The 21808-nt window shown below is 43.3% G+C and overlaps 1 protein-coding gene across 4 annotated transcripts in view; it reads left to right on the top strand.

Annotated features, from left to right (window-relative positions):
• RBFOX1 (RNA binding fox-1 homolog 1) overlaps nucleotides 1-21808 on the top strand; it is a 2535170-nt gene that overhangs the window by 1449698 nt on the left and 1063664 nt on the right. For all 4 annotated transcript variants that reach the window (XM_033235808.1, XM_033235804.1, XM_033235807.1 and 1 more), the window contains one exon: nucleotides 18024-18071. Coding sequence is in view for 1 of the 4 variants with exons in the window: in XM_033235800.1 (XP_033091691.1) it covers nucleotides 18024-18071 (48 nt within the window). In the remaining 3 variants the exon portion in view is untranslated. The remainder of the gene's footprint in view (nucleotides 1-18023; nucleotides 18072-21808) is intronic.

Below are 21808 nucleotides of genomic sequence, written 5' to 3'. Positions count from 1 at the left end.
TATTGACACATACATAATGAGATAGCTTGGGGATGGGACCCAAGTTTAGACCCGTCATTGCTTTATGCTTTATATGCATATCATACACATAGCCTGAAGGTACTTGTATACATTTTTTTTTATTTTTTTATTTTTTTTGAGACGGAGTCTCGCTCTGTCCCCAGGCTGGAGTGCAGTGGCCGCATCTCAGCTCACTGCAAGCTCCGCCTCCCGGGTTCACGCCATTCTCCTGCCTCAGCCTCCCGAGTAGCTGGGACTACAGGCGCCAGTCACCTCGCCCGGCTAGTTTTTTGTATTTTTTAGTAGAGACGGGGTTTCACCGCGTTAGCCAAGATGGTCTCGATCTCCTGACCTCGTGATCCACCCGTCTCAGCCTCCCAAAGTGCTGGGATTACAGGCTTGAGCCACCACGCCCAGCCGTATACATGTTTAATAATTTATGCATGAAACAGTTTTGAGTGTATTTTGACTGCATTCCATCATATGGAGGTCAGGTATTGAATTTTCCACTCGTGGCATCATCTCGAATCTCGGCACTCAGTTTTGGATTTGGGGGCATTTGGATTTTGGATTTGTTGTTGTTGTTGTTCTTGTTCTTGTTGACACGGAGTCTCGCTCTGTCACCCAGGCTGGAGTGCAGTGGCCGGATCTCGGCTCACTGCAAGCTGCACCTCCCGGGTTCACGCCATTCTCCTGCCTCAGCCTCCCAAGTAGCTGGAACCACAGGCGCCCGCCACCTCACCCGGCTAATTTTTTTTTTCTTTTTTTTTGTATTTTTAGTAGAGGTGGGGTTTCACTGTGTTAGCCAGGATGGTCTCGATCTCCTGACCTCGTGATCCACCCATCTCAGCCTCCCCAAGTGCTGGGATTACAGACGTGAGCCACCGCGCCTGGCTGGATTTTGGATTTTTAGATTGGGAGTGGTCAACCTTTAACAATATTAAAAAGTTACTAAACCTCTAATTAATGTAGCAGGTATCAGAAGATTTCTATTTGGTTTAAGTTATTTTTGAGAAATAAAAGTTGTATTTTTTGTGTACGTGATATTTTGAAACACGTAAACATTGCGAAATGCCTCAACCGAGCTCATTCACAGAAACATTTATATTCTATTTGATTGTCTGAATCTCACAAATCTGGAAGTCATAAAATAAGCCAAATAAGTCAAATAAATAACATATATTAGAACGTGCATTTAACTTTAAGGGGTTGAAACTCTAAAGTACCCATCAGATAACTGGTTGTGAATTGGGAGCCAGATTATATGAAGTGGCAGCAGAAAGTACACCTGACCATGCGTACAGGGTCTAGAAGAATATTGTAACACATCTGCATCTCTTCAAGAACACAATGAGTTGGAGTTATTGAGCAGGAGGGCAAGACAGTCCACGGTCTCCAAATCTTGGAAGTCCTTTCTGTACTGGATTACCATACTGAAACTCATCATCTGTATTTAGAAAAGTGGACACAGTGAATTGCATTTTTCAGGGATTTTACCCAAAAATGGTTAAAATGACAAAGTCTCTGTGCTTAACAGATTAATTAGCCTTCATAATTTTCAACAGCCAACATTTAATTTTTCACGTCATTGGCAGGATGACATGCATGACTGAAGTACGTAAGACATCCTTAGAGGTAGACTAAACTTCTGCCACTCTCTCCCAACAAAATATTTATGTCCTATGAATGTTGTAGTCCTGCCATTGCAAAAGAGAAAGTAATCAAGACTTTAATGGGATTATTCTTAATTGTCTTCTTGCATATAAAAACGAAATGACAGGTTCTGAAAGGAAACTTGAAATTTGGGAAAGAGGGTGGAAAAACCAGAGAAATGTGATTATCCTACATTATATTAAAATACATTTTTCCTTTGCTCATGTAAAAATTAAAATGAGTGTTTTAAAGAATAAGTTACTGGTAAATCAAAGGACAAAAAAATACATGTTCATTTTTTCCTCTTTATTTCAGTTTTCTGAAAAAATTTAAGTAGTTATTTCTCAGGTGAGTTTTTAAATTCATCCTTAGAGATTGGAAGCTCAAGGGCCATGTATTAAGACTTATACATTTATTATAATAAAATACGTTTCTGGCATATTAACTTTTACTTCCATGTTGTCAAACTCAGAAATATTTCAATGGAAACAAAACCCAGAAAATGGCTATCTGTATGTTCTTTAATGAATGAAGGTGTGTACACATGGATTGAACAACTTTTTTACAGTAATTTATATAATGTTTAGCCCTTCAGTGCCAAATATTATACATTTATATTGTCTTATTAAGAGCACTCATTCCAGAGTATGAAAAGTTGAGAGGAAAAACAAAAGAGACTCCTCTTAGCTATTGTAATTCCATGCTGGTTTGGTTGGTGCAGGTGTTTGGGTGATGGCCACCTTTTTGGTCTTGTCAATTGCTTAAGGCTGTAGACAATAAAGTTTGCATTCCTGAAATAAAGAGCTGGTTCCTTAATCTTATGGAAAGAACCACTGTTCATTTTCTACCAGGAAGCAAAATGCCAAGGTCACAGGGACAGAAAATATTGCTTCCCAAGAAACTGTGGTTGATGAAATGACTAGAGTTCAAGTGAATCCTGAAAGTATTAGTTTCCAAGGAGAGCTGTGGCCCCATCCAGTCACCTACAAAGCTCAGCCATTGTCCCACTCAGAGCAGCAGCCATTTCTTGGAAACTGGCAGTTCATTTCTGGATACTCAATAGGATGCATAAGAATGATATTTTTTTTTTTTTTCCAAATCATGTGCGCTACCTCTGTTGACCTTCAGCTGTGCTGCGCCTTCTTTAATTGGCATAAATCTTGGACTGCCCATCGGATGTCTTTGTGGAATATCTGATTCCTAGGAGGGAATGAAATATTCAATTAAAGGGTTTTGTTGAGTCCTTGTCATGTGAGGATCTTTCCTAGAGTGGTTTAGTAGGTGTTGAGATAGACTGTCTATCAGCTTCCCTTCCCAGGAGAACTTGTCCTGTTAGAAATTGCATCTTTTGTGACCAGTAGGGGTCTATTTAATTGACTGAAATAGTAATGACCTGGAGGAATTAAGACAGTTTTTAGAAACATCTTATGTTGAGAAGGAAGAACAATAACTATGATAAAATTATACAATGTACACAATAATAATAAATACACATAATTTAAAGATTATAATTACGGGCCGGGCGCGGTGACTCACACCTGTAATCCCAGCACTTTGGGAGGCCGAGGCAGGCGGATCATGAAGTCAGGAGATCGAGACCATCCTGGCTAACATGGTGAAACCCTGTCTCTACTAAAAATACAAAAAAATTAGCCAGGTGCAATGGCAGACACCTGTAGTCCCAGCTACTCGGGAGGCTGAGGCAGGAGAATGGCATGAACCTGGGAGGTGGAGCTTTCTGTGAACTGAGATTGCACCACTGCACTCCAGCCTGGGTGACAGAGTGAGACTCTGTCTCAAAAAAAATTACAATTATGACAGGTATTTTGACCCCTACCTGTGTGCCAGCACTCTACAGTTTATCTCACTTAATACTAACACCCATATGATGATACCATAGCTATTAACCCCATTTTCTGAAATATAGAAACTAAAGAACAGGTAAGTTGCTACGGAAAGCCATGTTACTATTAAGTGGTAGAGGCAGGATTTTAAACAGGGTACACTGGTTTCTTTCTTACGTATTTTTGATCTATACCTAGAGGTGAAATTCAAATGCAGCTTACTGAATTTTCTCTCAAATATTATGGTGAATTATTTTATGATCTTACTGTTTCAGATATGCATTATGCCACCTTTCCCCAAGAAGTTGATATACTATTAAGAACTAGGCTATATTTTAATTTTTTGTTAATTTAAATCCTTTATAGAGGCTGGGCGTAGCACTTTGGGAGGCCGAGGTGAGTGGATCACTTGAGGACAGGAGTTTGAGACCAACCTGGTCAACATGGTGAAACCCTGTCTCTGCTAAAAATACAGAAATTAGCCAGGCATAAAGCAGGTACCTGTAATGCAGGTACTTGGGAGGCTGAGGCAGGAGAATTGCATGAACCTGGGAAGCAGAGATTGCAGGGAGCTGTGATCAGGCCACTGCACGCCAGCCTCAACAACAGAGTGAGACTCCATTACTAAATAAATAAATAATAAATACTTTATAGAAATAGTGTGGGAAGTAGGTACATTTGGGGTATATCACATATAGGAAACACTGGGCAAATACTTGTGACCCTCTAGAAAGAAATTTTAAAAACTCCTTCTGAAAGATACGAGTTCCAGTTCTGGTTTTTCCTTCAGTTGGCCTTCAACCAGGATATATTCTCTGCGCCTCTCTAACTAGTCTCTGTCATGCTCTAGCCCCATCCTGGGATTAATAATGGCCAAGACCCAAAACAAGCAACATGAACCACACAACAGTACCAGAAACCCCAGGTAGGCTCCGCACCTGAAAATAATGACCGTGGCAGCCATGCTATTCACATGGGAGGCCTGGTTTCTCTTTAGAAGGAACCCCATTGCCAAGTAAGTTCCTAGCTGACTTCATGGGTGTAAACTCACCTTTCTGCATCCCACTTTCTCGATCTTCAGTTCAGTTGCTTAAATGGAGTGCACTAAACCTCAATTTGATAATTGCATCCTCGAAACCTTTAATGAAGGTGCCTATCAAAGTGTAAATAATTACCCCGTAATCTTGTATTTGCAAACTGCATCCTGGCTGTTTACGCTTCACCGCTGTTCACGTCAGAAGTTCAGGGCTCCCCCAACCCTCACATTCTTGTTGAGGTCGGAGGAATTTCGAGGACCCAGAGGACAGCATCATAAAACAGTTCTCCAAGGCATTCACCTTCACTCCCTCCCAACACTGACCTCTGTCATTTTCTGTTGCTATTTATAAATGTGAGGGAGTGCTGCTGTTTTGTTTTGGTGCTGGTGATGCAGAGGCTTATCCTCATCAGAAGTTTTGCCCTGAGGCTGGGCACAGTGGGTCACACCTGTAATCCCAGCACTTTGGGAGGCCGAGGTGGGCATATTGCTTGAGCCCAGGAGTTCAAGACCAGACCAGGCAACAGAGTGAAACTCCGCCTCTATTAAAAATACAAAAATTAGCTGGGTGTGGTGGTGGGTGCCTGTCATCCCAGCTACTCAGGAGGCTGAGATGGGAGAATCACTTGAACCTGGGAGGCGAAGGTTGCAGTGAGCCGAGATGGCACCACTGCAGTTCAGCCTGGGTGACAGAGCAGGACTCCGTCTCAAAAAATAAATAAATAAATAAAGTGGTTCTGTCCTGAGACTTTCAGGCCTGACCTTGTTGCTGTGGAACTTGCTCCCTCCTGGCTAACCTGTTTCCTTCTTTGGAGATTACCCACTTTAGCTCACCTGAGGCACACACCACTGACCCCGTTAGGGCTTCTTCCAGCCCCTTCTCTTTTTTTCTATTCTTTTGATTGCATTAATTATTCACAGGAATAATTAATGAAAGTGCCAGGGATCATCCAGGAGGCTAACCACCAAATTAGAAGAAGAAAATACTTAAGAGTCTGCATGCTGTCCGAGGGTGCAGCTATGGAGAGGGCATGTTTTAGGTGCTGGGGTCTAAGAGAAATGAAAAGAGAAACCAAGCCAGGTGACTGACAGAAGGCAGGTGACAAACCAGGCTTCTCGGGCTAGCATTTTCTCTTCGGTGCTGTGTTTTTCAGCACACCAACTTGCTAAGAGTTTGCAGCTGACATCTCGAGAAGTATTCTTCTTAAAACTGAGTGAAAATTATTCACCTCATGTAAAAACAAGTGCGATTTACATCTAATATGGGTAATTACTTTTACAGTTAATTAAAAGCGCTCTCATTAAACTCCAGCTGTGATGCCAATGCATAGCTCTTATTTGCAAACAGACCCTTGGTTTCAGCTCACCTGGTGACAGGAGACTCCTACCTGAAATGGGGATGCCTTTCTCAGTACTGTTTTTAATTGTGCTGAGCCAGCAACCCTCCAGTTACCCGGCCTTTTCCCCCACGCCAGCTCTGCTTTTCTGCATGGCTGGATTTTGAGATATGGAAGCCTCTTGTCCTCTCATAACCACACTCCAAAAAAAAAAAAAAGAAAAAAAGTAAGATGAAGAAAACAAAATAACTCATGGAGGTAGGGGTGCCAAGGAAAGGTAGGGAACTCAAAGAAGTCAAGATGAAAAGCCTGCTATCTTTATTTGAATAATAGTTTGGTTGGAGATTGTTGTTTTGTAGTTGTTTTGGCCTTACAGCTTTTTCCTGCCTAAGAAGATACTTACTGTCAAAGAAAATATCCCCTAGGCCCCCTGAAAATTCCTCCAAATGTTTATAAAATCAGCAGCTCTGCCCTGCAACCTACCCAATGAAGGTAAACTTTACTCCCTTGGTTGAATTGATTTGTGTTGAGATTTTACTTAGTTTACATGCGTTGTTTGCTGTTTGTATGATTTCAGGTGAAACATCTCTTACATCCTGAGTCATCTTCACATTTAGCTTGAAGCCACAGACTTTTCGGAATATTCTTTGCCTTGAAACAGATCTCTGCCACACTGAACCTTCTTAAACACATATTAATAAAATGTTTCCTGACAGGATCACAGTCCTAGTAAGTAATTAGGGCTTAGTAATGAAAACATACAGTCATTTGAGACTTAAATTTTGAAGGCACAGAAAGACTGAGAAATTTAACAAAGTTTACGGACCTGATGAATTAGATCCTCTGGTTAGGCTGGGTGGTTTTGGTATTTTTTGCAAAGTTATTTGCTCCCATCTGCTGGTCATATGTGATATTGCAGGTGCTGAGCGAATTTGTGAATGGAAAAGGAAGGGAATAAAATCTATCCCTGCAAACATTTTATACTCTTCTTCATGTATTCACGTGAACTGATTTGAATCTTGTTTTTTTGTGTGTGTGGTGAGAGGAGAGTAAGTGAACACAGACCCTGAAGAATTCTACTGAAAGGCAAGCATGATTTCAAATTTTTACTAACATCGGAGTTACTCAAGTTTTGAAAGCCAGAACACACTCGTTTTCTCTAATAAGGCAATTAACTTTAGAACATGAGTTTAAATATTCAAATTCAAGCACAGTGTATTGTATAAGGGAAAGTATAAAATACATAGCTGGTAGACCAGATGGATTTCAATCTCCCTTATGCCATTAACCGTCGGAGTGCTATGAGGCCAATTCCCTATAGTCTGAAACTCAATTTTTTCACCTGTAAAATGGAAACAATGGGGCACAGGGTCCCTAAGGCTTAAACTTGTTCTCAAAGTCTGAGTCTTTGTGAAGGTTAAAAAATAATAATAAGGCTGAGCGCGCTGGCTCATGCCTGTATTCCCAGCACTTTCGGAGGCCAAGGTAGGTGAATCATCTGAGGTCAGGAATTCGAGACCAGCCTGGCCAACATGGGGAAACCCCGTCTGTACTAAAAACACACAAAATAGCCAGATGTGGTAGCATGCATCTGTAATCCCAGCTACAAGGTAGGCTAAGGCAGGAGAATCCCTTGAACCCAGGAAGCAGAGTTTGCAGTGAGCCAAGATCACGCCACTGCACTCCAATGTGGGTGACAGAGCAAGACTCCATCTCAAAATAATAATATAGGTTGCATAAAATCACCAGTATGTTCTTAGTGTTAGCATCTAAACTCATATTCACTGACATGTTTTAAATTAGAAGCAATTGTTATTTGCAGAAGAATAGGGAATGTAAGCATGCCTCCAAAGTATCAGAAAGCTTGCCTTTGCAATAGGAGACCATTTGTAATGTTGAGTGAAGGTTTAAAATGCAGTTTGAATTCTTTTTGGAGTGTGATGTCAAAATGTAGCTTGGCTGAGTATTATAAACTGTTCTGCCATAACATTTATTTTCTGTTGAAAAAGGAAGAGCTAAACCTTCTTCCTCAGCAGTAATCATTTCCTCAGTTGATCACAAGCCGATTTGGGCTTGTCCGATGGAACCCTTGGCTGTGTCTCCCCACACTCCTGCTAAGTGGCTGAAACTCTCCTGTATTTCCTATGAAAAGCTCTCTGGGACTTTGCATTTGAATCCAGGAGAACAGTGCTGTGCCCACGACATATGATCCTTTCTTAGCTTCTCCTGACTAGTATAAGCATCCTGGTCTTTTCTTTCCATCGCTCTTCCAGAATGAATGACTACAATTTAGAGGTTTTCAGGGGCTGTATTGTGGAAATACCTGGGCCCTGGAGCATAGCTGCCTGTGATTGCCCTGGGATTCCTTTAAAGGAGTTTTTCTTGCCCCCTAGAGCTTAGACCAACTGGAGGTGACCTCTGGACCACAGTTATCTTTTCTCAGTGTTAAGTAGCCAAGTATCATGCAAGAGAGATCAGCACAAGGAACTCCTTGATCCTCTGTATTTATTTTCTGTGACTTCTGTAGCAAATCATCACAATCTTACGTGGCTTAAAACAACCAAAATATATTCTCTGACAGCTCTAGAGGCTCTAAGTCCAAGTTGAAGGTGTGAGCAGGGCGGTTCTCCCAGCAAAGGTTCTGGGGAGAATGCATCCTTGCCTCTTCCAGAGTCTGGTAGCTTGGTGTCCCATGGCTTGTAGCAGCATCTCTCTAATCCCCACCTGTCTTCACGTGGCTTTCTCTTCTCTTCTGTCTCTTAAAAGGATACTTGTTATTGGATTTAGAACCCACCCAGATAATACAGGATTTTCTCATTTCAAGACCCTTAATTATGTCTGCAAAGATCCCATTTCTAAACAAGGTCACATTCAGAAGCACTAGTGACTAGACGCCTTTAGCATATCTTTTGGGGGGCTACTGTTGAACCCAATACTGGCTACTCGCTTCTAAACCCTCTGAGCTCTTGGGAGCCTCACTGGCTGGGGTTTCTCTCCACTTGTTCTCGGAACCTTTAAAACTGCCGGATACTTCAGAGCTGGGAATGATGCTGGTACGGGATCCAGGATACTGGAATCCCTGCATTGTGGGCATGAATAACCCTGACCTACAAAAATTATCACAAACAACCAACCCCCCAAGTGTAGAAGAAAAGACATCTCTCTCAGGAGAGAGAACTGCTTCTGAAAAGAATGGACACACCAGTGCTTTGATGTCTAAAAGCTCGAAGAACTGAGAGGAAGAGAAAACTTTAAAAATAGAAATGTTTTTAAGTTCTCAATGCTTCACTCAGAACCAGGTTTCACAAAGCCTGTTGGAAGATGTCATCAAGGAGAGGTGACATTTCCTGATAACTTGCCATACACTAAGACCCTGGCATGTATTGGATACGCCTAGCCACAAACGAGGCAACCGTGATTGTTATTATCATTCTCTTACAGATAGGGAAACTGAGGCTAACTAAAGTCGGCCTCCTTGTGCAGGGTTCCAGAACTGGTGTGGTTGAGTCCAGTAAGAGAGACCCTAGCAGTGTGACTCTGCTATCTGTACACAATCCCATCTGTCACCAGCAACAGGGTCTCCACTGTTCAGGGTTTCCCGGCTACAAAAAGTAGAAGGGCTGGCTTCTGTCGGGAAATTGATTGCTTGGTGATGAGTCCACGGCTCGAAATTCATACTTAACACTTAAGTAGTTGAGCTGTTTTCCAAGCGAAGTGGTTGAGTGGGGCTGAAGTACTTGCTTGACGACTCTGGTTCAGAAAAGGTCAGGTCGGAACCCATCCAGAGACACCAGCTCTAGGCAGAGCGATCCGAACAATAATTTGTTCTCGCCAAAGTGACATTTTTCCAATTTGAGTCCAGCATTGTTCAGAAGCAAATGAGGTCCCCTGGGGTGTCTCCCGCATAGATCTGCAGCAGATGACGAACCAACAATATCATCTAAATAAAAAATCCAGCATGGGCTTAGTAAATTAATCCTGACAAGAATAAATTGAATAATCTTAGGGAAATAGCAAGAGCTCTGATTCTGCCAGATGGCTCTTTTCTGTCGCTTGCGTGGGTCCTCGGTGGCAGATTAAGAACAAAAATCTGTCTTTGGTTTATTGATTTCGTTAGTGCGTTGATTAACACCTGCCACTTCTGTGTGGGTAAATCATAATCGGATATGGACTCTTCTTGGCAAACCTAACATATTTGCACACGAGGAGAGAAAGGAAATGCTTATTTCACCTGGTCAGAACGGGCACAAGCAGACAGAGCTACTTTTTCTCACCTCATCTCTCAGTGATATTTTCTAGGTTTAAAAGTAAGCTGTGATTTTCATCACTCCGATTTCCAGTTAATCTCCCATTTCTGTTTAGGTTTCTTAGCAGACAAATTCAAGGAGAGTTTTTAGTAAGAGTGAGGGGTATTTTTCCTGACTCAATGTCCGAAGTCCATCAGAGACTTCAGCCATTAATTTAGGAGACAGGATGAGAAAAGGAAGATACCGTGTGTAGACATGATCCCTTGTCCTAGGAATGGGCCGCCTTACAGGTTGTCTGAGAACCTTGTCTTAGTCAGCCTGCACTGCCCTAACAAACCACCATTGACTGGGTAGCTTCTGAACAGAACGTTTACTTTGTCATCGTTCTTGTGGCTGGATATTCAAGATCGAGGTGCCAGGACTGTCAGGTTCTGATGAGGGCCCTCTTCCTGTTTTGTAGACAGTCATTCTCAGTGGGTCCTCATGTGGACATTCCTGGGCTTGTGCTACCAGAGAGAGAGAGAGAGAGAAAGAATAGCTGGTGTCTCTTCTTGAAAGGATACTAATTCTTTTTACTTTTTTTTTTTTTTTGAGATGGAGTCTCGCTGTGTTGCCCAGGCTCAAGTGCAGTGACATGATCTCGGGGCTCACTGCAACCTCCGCCTCCCGGGTTCAAATGATTCTCCTGCCTCAGCCTCCCAAGTAGCTGGGATTATAGGTGCCCATCATCACGTCTGGCTAATTTTTGTGTTATATTGAAATCCAGTGGGGTTTCACCCTGTTGGCCACATTAGTCTCAAGCTCCTGACCTCAAATGATATACCTGCCTCAGCCTCCTAAAGTGATGGGAGTACAGGCATGAGCCACCAAGCCCAGCCAAGGACACTAATTCTTAGGACCTCATTTAATACCACTTCCTTAGAGGCCCCATCTCCAAATACAGCCACACTGAGGATTACAGCTATGACATATGAATTTTAGGGGGGACACACACATTCAGTCCATCATACTACTTGTTAAAATGTTGATTCTGATTCGATGTGTCTGGGGTAAGGTGTGATGTGTTGCATTCTTTTTTAAAGACGAGGTCTTGCTCTGTCACTAGGCTGGAGTGTAGTGGTAGAGTCCTAGCTCACTGCACCCTTGACTGCCTGGGGATAAGTGATCCCCTTCTCTTTGTTTTGAGACAGAGTCTTGTTCTTTGTCGCCCAGGCTGGAGTGCAGTGGTGCCATCTCGGCTTACTACAACTTCAGCCTGCCAGGTTCAAGTGATTCTCATGCAACCTGTAGTTGAAATTACAGGTGTGCGCCACCACGCCTAGCTAATTTTTGTATTTTTAGTAGAGACAGGGGTTTCACCATGTCCGCCAGGGTTGGTCTTGAACTCTTGACCTCAAGTGATCCACCCACCTTGGCTTCCCAAAGTGCTGGGATTACAGGCATAAGCCACTGCACCCGGCCTCAAGTGATCCTTCCATTTCAGCTTCCCAAGTAGCTGGGACCACAGGCGCATACCACCCCACCTAGCTAATTTTTTTCTTTTTTTTTTTTTTGTAGAGACATCATCTCCCTAAGTTTTTCAGGCTGGTCTTCAACTCCTGGACTCAAGCAGTCCTCTAGACTCGGCCTCCCAAAGTGCTGGGATTATAGGCATGATGCATTTTAACCAGCTCTCAGGGTCACCATAGTTGCTGGGGTGCAGACTGCATGTTAAGTAGGAAGTTGCTCATCCTCCCTGTACGCACAGATGAGGGAAACTTGCTGAAGGACTGCATGGTTATTAAATAGTGGCACCCTGCTTTAAGAGTCTAATGCCGTGAGTCTAATGTCAGGCATCTAATGCCAGAACTAGAATTATCCACAGCCCTGTCCTCCCACCCTTCAGCCTTCAGTCCACTGCCACATCCCCTGGAGGGCTTAGTAGCATGCGTCGATGGGCCCTCACCCTTTGAATTTTGGACTCACTAAGTGAGGATTCTTCCGTGCAAACTTCATATTTTTCGCTTCAGGAGAGAGCAGAAATGCATCTTTCACCTGGTCAGAATGGGCAGAAGCAGACAGAGAGCTGCTTCTTCTCACCTCGTTTCTCAATGGCATTTTCTACAGAAAATAGAGTCTGAGAATGTGGTTTTTTTTCCTTATATATGTAAACTGACAAAAGTTACATATATTTATCATGTACAACATGATGTTTGGAATGTGCATACGTTGTGGAATGTCTAAGTAGAGCTACTATTATATACGTTACCTCACATTGTTGTCATTTTTTTGTGGTTCGAACACATAACATGTACTTTTTAATCAATTTTCAAGATTACAGCACGTTATTGTTAACTGTAGTCACCATGTTGTATAATATTTGAACGTACTCCTCCTAACTGAAGTTTTCTGTCTTTAGGCCCATGTGTCCTCAACAAAGCTCCTGCTAGAGAAGGGAGTTCCTGCCAGCCCCTGTTAACCACCATTGTACACTTTAATATATTTTTTATATTTGTTTCATGCAGCATTGGTCTTTCTGTAACTAGTTTATTCAACTTAACATAATGTTCTCCAAGTTCATCCATGTTACAATGACAGGCTTTGCTTCTTTATTAAGGCTGAAATGGTATTCCATTGTGTATATATACCACATTTGCTTTATCTGGTTCTTCCTTGATGGACACTTAGTTTTTTGCTTTTTGTTTTATTTCAATAGGTTTCTGGGGAACAGGTGGTGTTTGGTGACATGAATGAGTTCTTCACTGGTGGTTTCTGAGATTTTGATGCACCCATCACCCAAGCGGTGTACACTGTACACGATATGTAGCCTTTTACCCCTGACCACTCCCCAATCTTTCCCCTGAGTCCCCAAAGCCCACTGTATCATTCTTATGCTTTTGCTTCCTCATCGCTTAGCTCCCACTTATGAATGAGAACATGCAAAGTTCCATTTTCCATTCCTGTCTTATTTCACTTAGAATAATGGTCTCCAGTTCCATCCAGGTGGGTGAATGCCATTATTTCATTCATTTTTATGGCAGAGTAGTATTCCATATATATATAGTAGGGAAGTATTTTATTACATATATGTAATATATAGTATTCCATTATATATATGTGTGTGTGTGTGTGTATGGATGTATACTGGGAAAGTATTCTGTTATATATGTATAGTATATTATATATTGTATTCATATGTTATATATATATATACGCACATACATATAGCATTCAATATACCATACTTTATCCACTTGTTGATTGATTGATGAGCATTTGGGCTGGTTCCATATTTTTGCAGTTGTGAATTGTGCTGCTGTAAACATGTGGAATATTCAGTTTGATTCCCTTTCTTGGGTATTGTGAATAATGCTGCAATGAAGAAGGGAGTACAGAGATCTCTTTGACATATGAATTTCATTTCCTTTGAGTGAACATTCAGTAGTGGGACTGCTGGATCATACAGTACATCTATTTTTAATTTTTTGAGAAGCCTCCACACCGTTTTCCATAATAACTGTAAGAATATACCTTTTTAACAGCAGCTCATGCTGCTGGTCGGAGAGTCTCACTTTGAGAAGCACATCTAAGCAAGGAAAAAAGTGAAACCTGTGGCCTAAATTACGTTAGCTGACCAAACCACCTTGAGGAAAATAAAATTACCTGGAGGGAAGGGAAGGCACCTGATTAGGGACTGCTTCTGGTTACAGATTTAAGCTTCCTCATTGTGTGATTCAGGGTCAGTTACCTAACGGCTAATCACAATTATCATACCACAGGGTAACTAAGGAATACCCATTTTGTTTGATTGTTGGTAATTTAGAGGCAGTAAGAAAAACAACAAGCACAGTACCTGCCACGAAAGAGGTATTCAATCATTGCTCTCCGGTTCAGTCCCACTTGACTGATAGGATAACAGTCTGTTCTACATAAAACAAGACATTTCCTATACGAATCTTCACCTTATGATATTGTCTCTTTTTGTTCCACTCTGGATTCAAAGGGACCTAGAATTTGCTGAGTTTACTAATAAATCACCAGCTTCTCATATTAACCTTTCCTCATGATGCATCCACAGAGAGAACCCCACTACTTCTTGGTGAGAAAATCAGCATTTCTATCGACTTAACCAAAATGGATCCCTAATGTTTTTTTGTTTGTTTAATTGGTTGGTTTGTTGGTTGTTTTTTGGAAATGGAGTCTCACTTTGTCGCCCAGGCTGAAGTACAATGGCACGATCTCAGCTTGCTGCAACCTCCGCCTGCCAGGTTCAGGCAATTCTCCTGCCTCAGCCTCCCAAGTAGCTGGGATTACAGGCATGCACCATCACACCCAGCTAATTTTGTATTTTTAGTAGAGATGGAGTTTCACCATGTTAGCCAGGCTGATCTCGAGCTCCCGACCTCAGGTGATCCACCTGCCTCGGTCTCCCAAAGTGCTGGGATTACAGGCATGAGCCACCATGCCCAGCCTGGAGCCCCTAATGTTTGTAGCCCCCTACACCACCCTGCACATCCATACCCTCCCTGCCTCCATGGAGAGCATGGCCAGGCTACGGACCTTGCAATGGCCCCTAGCCACCATCTTTCTCTCGCACACTGCATCCTATCTTTAAAGACGTCCCTTTGATTCCGTCTGGCCTCTGACTACTTCTTTCCCCTTCCCCTGCCACACCCTCATCCAGCCACCATCATCTCACACCTGTGACTCCTGTGGTAGCCCTCAAACTGGTCTCTCCACTTAAATTTGTAACCGCCGACTGCCTGTTCTGTTAAAATAGAAGTCAGGTCATGACTGTCCTCTCTCCAGAATGCCTGAGTGAAACCCACAAGTGCTGCTGAGGATGTGGACAGATTGGAACCCTTGCGCACTGTTAGTGGAGATGTAAAATGGTGCACCTGCTATGGAAAAGAGTAGGGTGGTTCCTCAAAAAATGAAACATTGAATTACCATAGGGTTTGGCAGTCTCACTTCTTGGCATACGCGCAAAAGAATTGAAAGCAGGAACTTGAATAGATACGTACACACCCATGTTCATAGCAGCATCGTTCACAATAGCCAAGAGGTGGAAACAGCCCAAATGTCTATCCACAGATGGTGCTTATGAATGGATAAACAAAATGTGGTCTCTCCATACAATGCGATGTTATTCATCCTTAATAAGAATGAAATTCTAACACATGCTAGCACATGGATGAACCTTGAAGACATTATGGTAAGTTAAATAAGCCGGACACAGAAGGACAAATGTTGTATGATTCCACTTATACAAGTGTTACAGCCTCAATTGTGTAACTCTAAAATTCATATACTGCAATGGTAACTTCCAATGTGACTACGTTTGGAGATTAGGCCTTTAAGGAGGTAATTCATGTTAAATGACATCATGAGGATGGGGTCTTAATCCAATAGGATTAGTGGCCTTATAAGAAAAGAAAGATGGCCAGGTGCAGTGGCTCACACCTGTAATACCAGCACTTTGGGAGAGTGAGGTGGGCAGATCATGAGATGAAGAGATGGAGAGCATCCTGGCCAATATGGTGAAACCCCATCTCTACAAATAACATAAATTTGGCTGGGTGTTGTGGTGTACGCCTGTAGTCGCAGCTACTCGGGAGGCTGAAACAGAAGAATCACTTGAACCTGGGAGGTGGAGGTTGCAGTGAGTCAAGGTTGTGCCACTGCATTCCAACCTGGTGACAGAGCTAGACTCTATCTCAGAAAAAAAAGAAAGAAAGAGAGAGAGAGAAAGAGAGAGAGAGAGAGAGGGAGGGAGGGGGGAGGGAGGGAGGAAGGAAGGAAGGAAGGAAGGAAGGAAGGAAGGAAGGAAGGAAGGAAGGAAGGAAGGAGAAAGAAAGATCATAGGTCTATCTCCCTCTCTGTCTCTGAAAAAGTACAGAGCCCCAGCTATGTGAGGCACAGTGAGAAGGAGGCAGCTACAAGCCAGGAAGAGAGGCCTCACCAGGAACCCCGACAGGACCCTGACCTTGAACTTCCACCCCCAGAACTCTAAGAAAATAAATTTCAGTTGTTGAAGTCACCTAGTCTGTAGTATTTTTATGGCATTCCTAGCAGACTTATACAATGAGCAGAGTCTAGAGTAGCAAAATCCACAGAGACAGAAAGCAGAAGGTGGTTTTTCAGGGGCTCTGGGAGGGGAAAGTGAGGAGTTATTGTTTAATAGGTACAGGTGGAAAAATGAAAAAATTCTGGAGATGGAGACTGGTGATGGTTGCATAGCAGTTTGAATGGGTAATGCCTCAGAACTGTGCACCTACAATGGTAAAATTGTTAATGATACTTGTATTTTATCACAATAAGATAGTAAAGCTCTGAGGGGTTTCTCATTGTTCTCAGAATAAAAGTAAACATCTTCCTGTGATCTCATTCACCTTTATTTTCCTCCCTTTATTTTCCTCTCTTACTTCCCTCTAGCCACAGTGGCCTCCTCTTGCTTGGCTCTGTCCAGTGCATTTCCCCCTTGGGGCTTTAAACTTGCTCTGCCTTTGCCTGGGACATTCTTCCCCAGTTGGCTACTTAGCTCATCCCCCTAACTTCCTTCAAGCCTTTGGTAGATTTCCACTTTTTCAACAAAAATCAACATCTTATTCCCCTATCCTCGGCATTTCCCACCCCCTTCTTCTTGATTTATTTTTCTTCATAGTACATATTCTTTCTGGAATACCATTAAGTGATATGCATTGTTTAATGCTTGTCTTGTTTAGAAGAACGTAAACATCACCAGGGCGGGCCTGCCATGTGTCTTGTACATTGTTCAGTCTTCCATGCCTAGAGCAAGGTCTAGCAGCCAACAGATGCTAAAGAAATATATTCCATATGAATAAATTAATGCCACAATTGCTTGTGGGACTGTGTCTGTCATTTCGTCTAATGAGTGAGTTCTCTGAGGGTAGGAATTATGTTTATTTCACCTTTTCATACCAGGATAACAAGAAAAAAATGCAGAAAAAATAGGTGTACAGTAAATATGAATGAGTGAATGAGTGGAATGGTAGATGGATGGGTGGACAGATGGATGGGTGGGTGGATGAATGGGTGGGTGGAGGGATGAATGGAGGATAGATGAAGGAAGGAAGGATGGATAGATGAGTGGATAGAGGATGGATAGATGGATGGATGGGTGGGTAGATGGATGGGTGGATGGATGGATAGGTGGGTGGATGGATGGATGAGTAGATGGATGGGAGAAGGATGCAGAATAGATGGATGACTGGATGGATGGGGATGGCTGGGTGGATGACTGGATGGATGAATAGATGCAAAGATGAATGAGGGTGGACGGGCAGGTGAGTAGATGATTGATGGATAGGGGATGGATGAAGGATGAATGGATGGATGGATAGAGGAAGGATGGGTGGGTGGATGAATGGATAGATGGGTGGATGGATAGGGGAAGGATGCAGAATGAATGATGAGTGGATGATTAGATGAATAGGCGTGACTTGTTGGGTGGATGGATGGATGGATGGATGGTTGTATGGTTGGAAGGATAAAAAATCGATGGTGATAGTTTGTGTTGAAGTGAGAGATATCTGACTATCCTCAATGTTAAATGGGAGAGATATTAAAGGCAGTCTCTGCTGATGTGAACAATTGTATGGGGGCCAGATTATTTTATGAGCCATCAGTTCCTCTATGCTATGGCCTCTGATCCATAGCCTTTGCCTACACTCCACATCTGCATGTAATAAAACTTACTTATGACATCCATATGTCTCTAATGCAAACACCGCAGCATATACCTCTAAAAAGCACTATAAAGAGCAATGACTCGAGAAGGAACTGTTAGAAGCATGAGCTCTTTATTATTTTAAAGGGCATTTCAACAACACCACTGAATGTTCTCTGACCATAAGTCTGACTCCTGTTCCTTCTCTCACTTTCCTTTCTTTTCTTCTCTTCTCAGGATATCAAAGCAGACTGCAATACCTGCGTGGAAATAGAAGACAGAAAGGCGAGTCAATATTTTTCACTTTTAGAGTTTCAAACAAAACAAGAACTCTGTAAATGGAACCTGAGTGTTTAAGTCATGCCCCTCTCGATGATGGTTTGTAGGTGATTCATGGTGTATTACATATTTAAAGACAATCAGACTTAAAAATACTTGTCATTTTACTCCTTTACAATCTGTGTTACTTCTGATGGCTTCATGAAGAGTGTGTATTGTAATTTTTACAAAAAATGTGGTGCTGATTTCTGTTTCAGACGTACCCTTCTTTTCAGGAAAATACTTAATCTGTTAGCTCCTTGTCCCATTGAAGTTAAATATTGATGTTGATGTTTATTATGTATATCCTATGTATGATTATATTATTACATACATTATAGAATATACAATATTGGGCTTCCCAGGGTGTGTCCCTATATTTCTGGCTCATACACTTGAAAAAGAGTTCACAGCCAGTTGTGTACACTCGAAAAAGAGTTCACAGCCAGTTGTGGTGGCTCATGCCTGTAATCCCAACACTTTGGGAGGCCGAGGTGGGTGGATCACCTGAGGTCAGGAGTTGGAGACCAGCCTGTCCAACAGGGTGAAACCCTGTATCTACTAAAAATGCAAAAATTAGCCAGGTGTGGTGGCGGGCGCCTGTAATCCCAGCTACTTGGGAGGCAGAGGCAGGAGAATCACTTGAACCTGGGTGGCCGAAATTGCGGTGAGCCAGAATTGCACCAGTGCACTCCAGCCTGGGTGACAGAATGAGCCTCCAGCTCAAAAAAGAAAAAAAAAAAAACAAAGAGCTCACCCTCAATTTCTATCATGAGACGTTCATACGAGCCACAGCTTCCTATTTGAGATTAAGGGGGAGGGGGCAATGTCATTTTCTACATATTTAGAGTTCCCTCACCCATTTATCTTCTTTGCTACACTTAGTATGAATCCCCTCAGGAAAAGCAAGTGTTAGACAATTGTTTGTTAATATTTTCACAGTGTCTTTATATTGACAAGAGTTCACAGACGTTTCTGCAGCAAAGCACATCCAAGGAGATCAAATTTTACCCTGTGTACACCTTGGATCCAAAGAGGTCAAATAAGCGAGTTGAGAGTATATACCTCCTCGCTACTTTTGACATCGTTCCAGAAGTTTGAAAGATGTTTCCCTTTTCAAGTGTACCATTATTGTCAAATGGGTTATTATTTCAAGCAGAGGTTTTCAGCTCTGATTGTATGATGACTTGGGCATGTCTGCTGATTAGTAAGGTGGGAGAGGACGTCTCAAAACAAAAATTTGCTTTTAAGTAAAAAGCAGTGGCCACACATTATTTGAAGGAGTGCTAATCTCCTCACATTGGGAAGAATAATGGTACCGTAGGTTAAATTCAATCTGCGTGATCGCAGCTTATGGTTGTGTGTTGCTCTAGTTTGCAGACAGAGAAATTTCAATTCACGTTTGCGTTCACCACGTGTTTGCGTGCTGGTATATGCATGTGTGTATTCTGTGAGTTGGAGAGATGGAATTGCTGCTTCGGTGAAGCGTGTGTCCAAAGTCTTTCACCAATGTTCTGCCCAGCCCAATCATTCCACTCATGTCACAGTGTTCAGAAAGCACGTTCCCCAACCTGCTTCCAAAGGTCATTTGCGTTTCCCTTGGACTTACGGAATTCATCAGTGATTTGCTTTCTAGGAAACTGATTTGCTTTCCAGGAAACTGATTTGCTTTCTAAGAAGCTGATTTGCTTTCCAGGCTCACCAGGGCGAGTATTAAAGGACCAGTGAGTAGGCAAGGCTAGGAGCAAAACTGCAAATTTATTTTTTTGGTCAGCTAGCTTCAGGGAAGAAGGTGTGGAGGGTGAGGTCTGTCCGCCTCTGGCAAAGGAGGCCGAGAGAGTCGCCCGGTGGAGCTCTCTGGCGGAGTTCCTGCAGTCTGGACAGGCGTGGGGGCTGAGGAAGTGTACGCCGCGTGCCCGCCGGAAGCGGCTTTTATGTCCTGGGACTGGGAGTGGGAGGGCGGTGGGCGGGACATAGGCGGGTCGGGGCGGGCGGTAGGCGTGGCTAGGCAGGTTCCGGTTTTCCTCCGTCGGAGGTCAGGTTGCACCTGCGCAGTCCACCTGTGTCTTTCCCGGGCGCGGGAAAGTTGAGGGTGAAGAACCCGGAACTGCGCCATCTTGCCTCCGTTCATCCAAACAATCAGCATGTTTGTCCAGTATCTTTTTTAAAAATTTAATTGCCGATAGCGCTTGCAAGATCACATAGGAACTGATGCCATTAGAACAACCTGAGCTCCATCATGCACATGGTAAATAAGCAGCCAGGGTAAGCTCTGGGCAAGGAGAGCCACCCAAGCTCTGCTGCACCTGTGCAAACTACCTGTGGTTAAGACATCATGATGATGACAACTGTCGAGGTCTCCAGCTACTCTGTGATGCATCTTGGTGGGAAAAAGTCATTAATGGTCATACCGTGCATATGTGATTTCAGCTCTTCCCAAGAAAGGGGGAAAGTACACACACACACACACACACACACACATACACACACACACACACACACACACACACATACACACACACACACACACACACACACACACATCTAGTTTTTTCATAAATTGTTGGATTGAGGCAAAAATGTCAAATGAAGCCTTGTTTCTGATGAGTTTTTTCATTGTTTTCTAAACTTGACCTCATATGACTGATAGGTAAATTTCCGAACAGTTTGTTGCAGTTAATTGGTGATGAATCTTAGTGATAAGAAAAAGTAATGCCCAGTTAAAATTCTCAATGTCTTACTCTCTAAGGACTTTTTATTCTCTCTTTTAAACAAGGTAACTCCTCTCCTCTCCCCTCCCCTCCACCCCCTCCCCTGCCCTCCTCCCCTTCCCTCCTCCCCTCCCCTGTCCTCCTCCCTTCCCCTCCCCTGCCCTGCCCTCCCTTCCCCTCCCCTGCCCTGCCCTCCCTTCCCCTCCCCTGCCCTGCCCTCCCTTCCCCTCCCCTGCCCTGCCCTCCCTTCCCCTCCCCTGCCCTCCTCCCCTTCCCCTCCCCTTCCCTCCTCCCCTCCCCTCCTCCCCTCCCCTCCTCCCCTCCCCTCCACCCCCTCCCCTGCCCTCCTCCCTTCCCCTCCCCTGCCCTGCCCTCCCTTCCCCTCCCCTTCTCCTCCCCTCCCTTACCCTCCTCTCCCCTTCCCCTCCCCTTCCCCTCCCCTCCTTTTTTTTCTTCCTTCCCTCTTTTCCCTCCTCCTTTTCTTCCCTCTTTCTCACCTTCCTTCCTTCCTTCCTTCCTTCTTTTCCTTCCTTCAAATTCCCAGTAATATGGTGAATCTTAGGCTATAGTTTCTCTGGTTCTAACTATTGTTAAGAAGAGGTTGGGGGTGAGGTTTTAGGAGATTGCTTTATATGTTGGAGACATTTCCCTTAATTGAAAAGTCAAGAAGCAAACTCTAATGATCCCACAGAGGCAGCATGCCCCTCACCTTAGCAGTAGAGCTCCGTCCCCGTCCCTCTCTGCTTGGTGATATGGTGTGAGGCCACGCAGGGAGATGGTGGCTGCAGCAGCTGGAATGATCGCCACCAGGTTCTGGGAGTGCACTCTCGTGCCTCTGCCACACGGACGTGTAGTTAGGAAATTTCACCACTGGAGTCATGACACTTGCTCCCCCACGTGTGTGTGTGCGTGTCCCTCTCCATTTAATCCAAATGCTTCTGGAAAAATCAGTAATTTGATAAAGTGGAATTGAAGTGACAAGAGATGGCAGAA

This window comes from Trachypithecus francoisi, unplaced genomic scaffold, assembly GCF_009764315.1.
Source record: "Trachypithecus francoisi isolate TF-2019V2 unplaced genomic scaffold, Tfra_2.0 Lachesis_group15, whole genome shotgun sequence".
Lineage (NCBI taxonomy): Eukaryota > Metazoa > Chordata > Mammalia > Primates > Cercopithecidae > Trachypithecus > Trachypithecus francoisi.
Note: the sequence above shows the minus strand (reverse complement) of the source record. Positions and strands in the feature narration are given on the sequence as shown.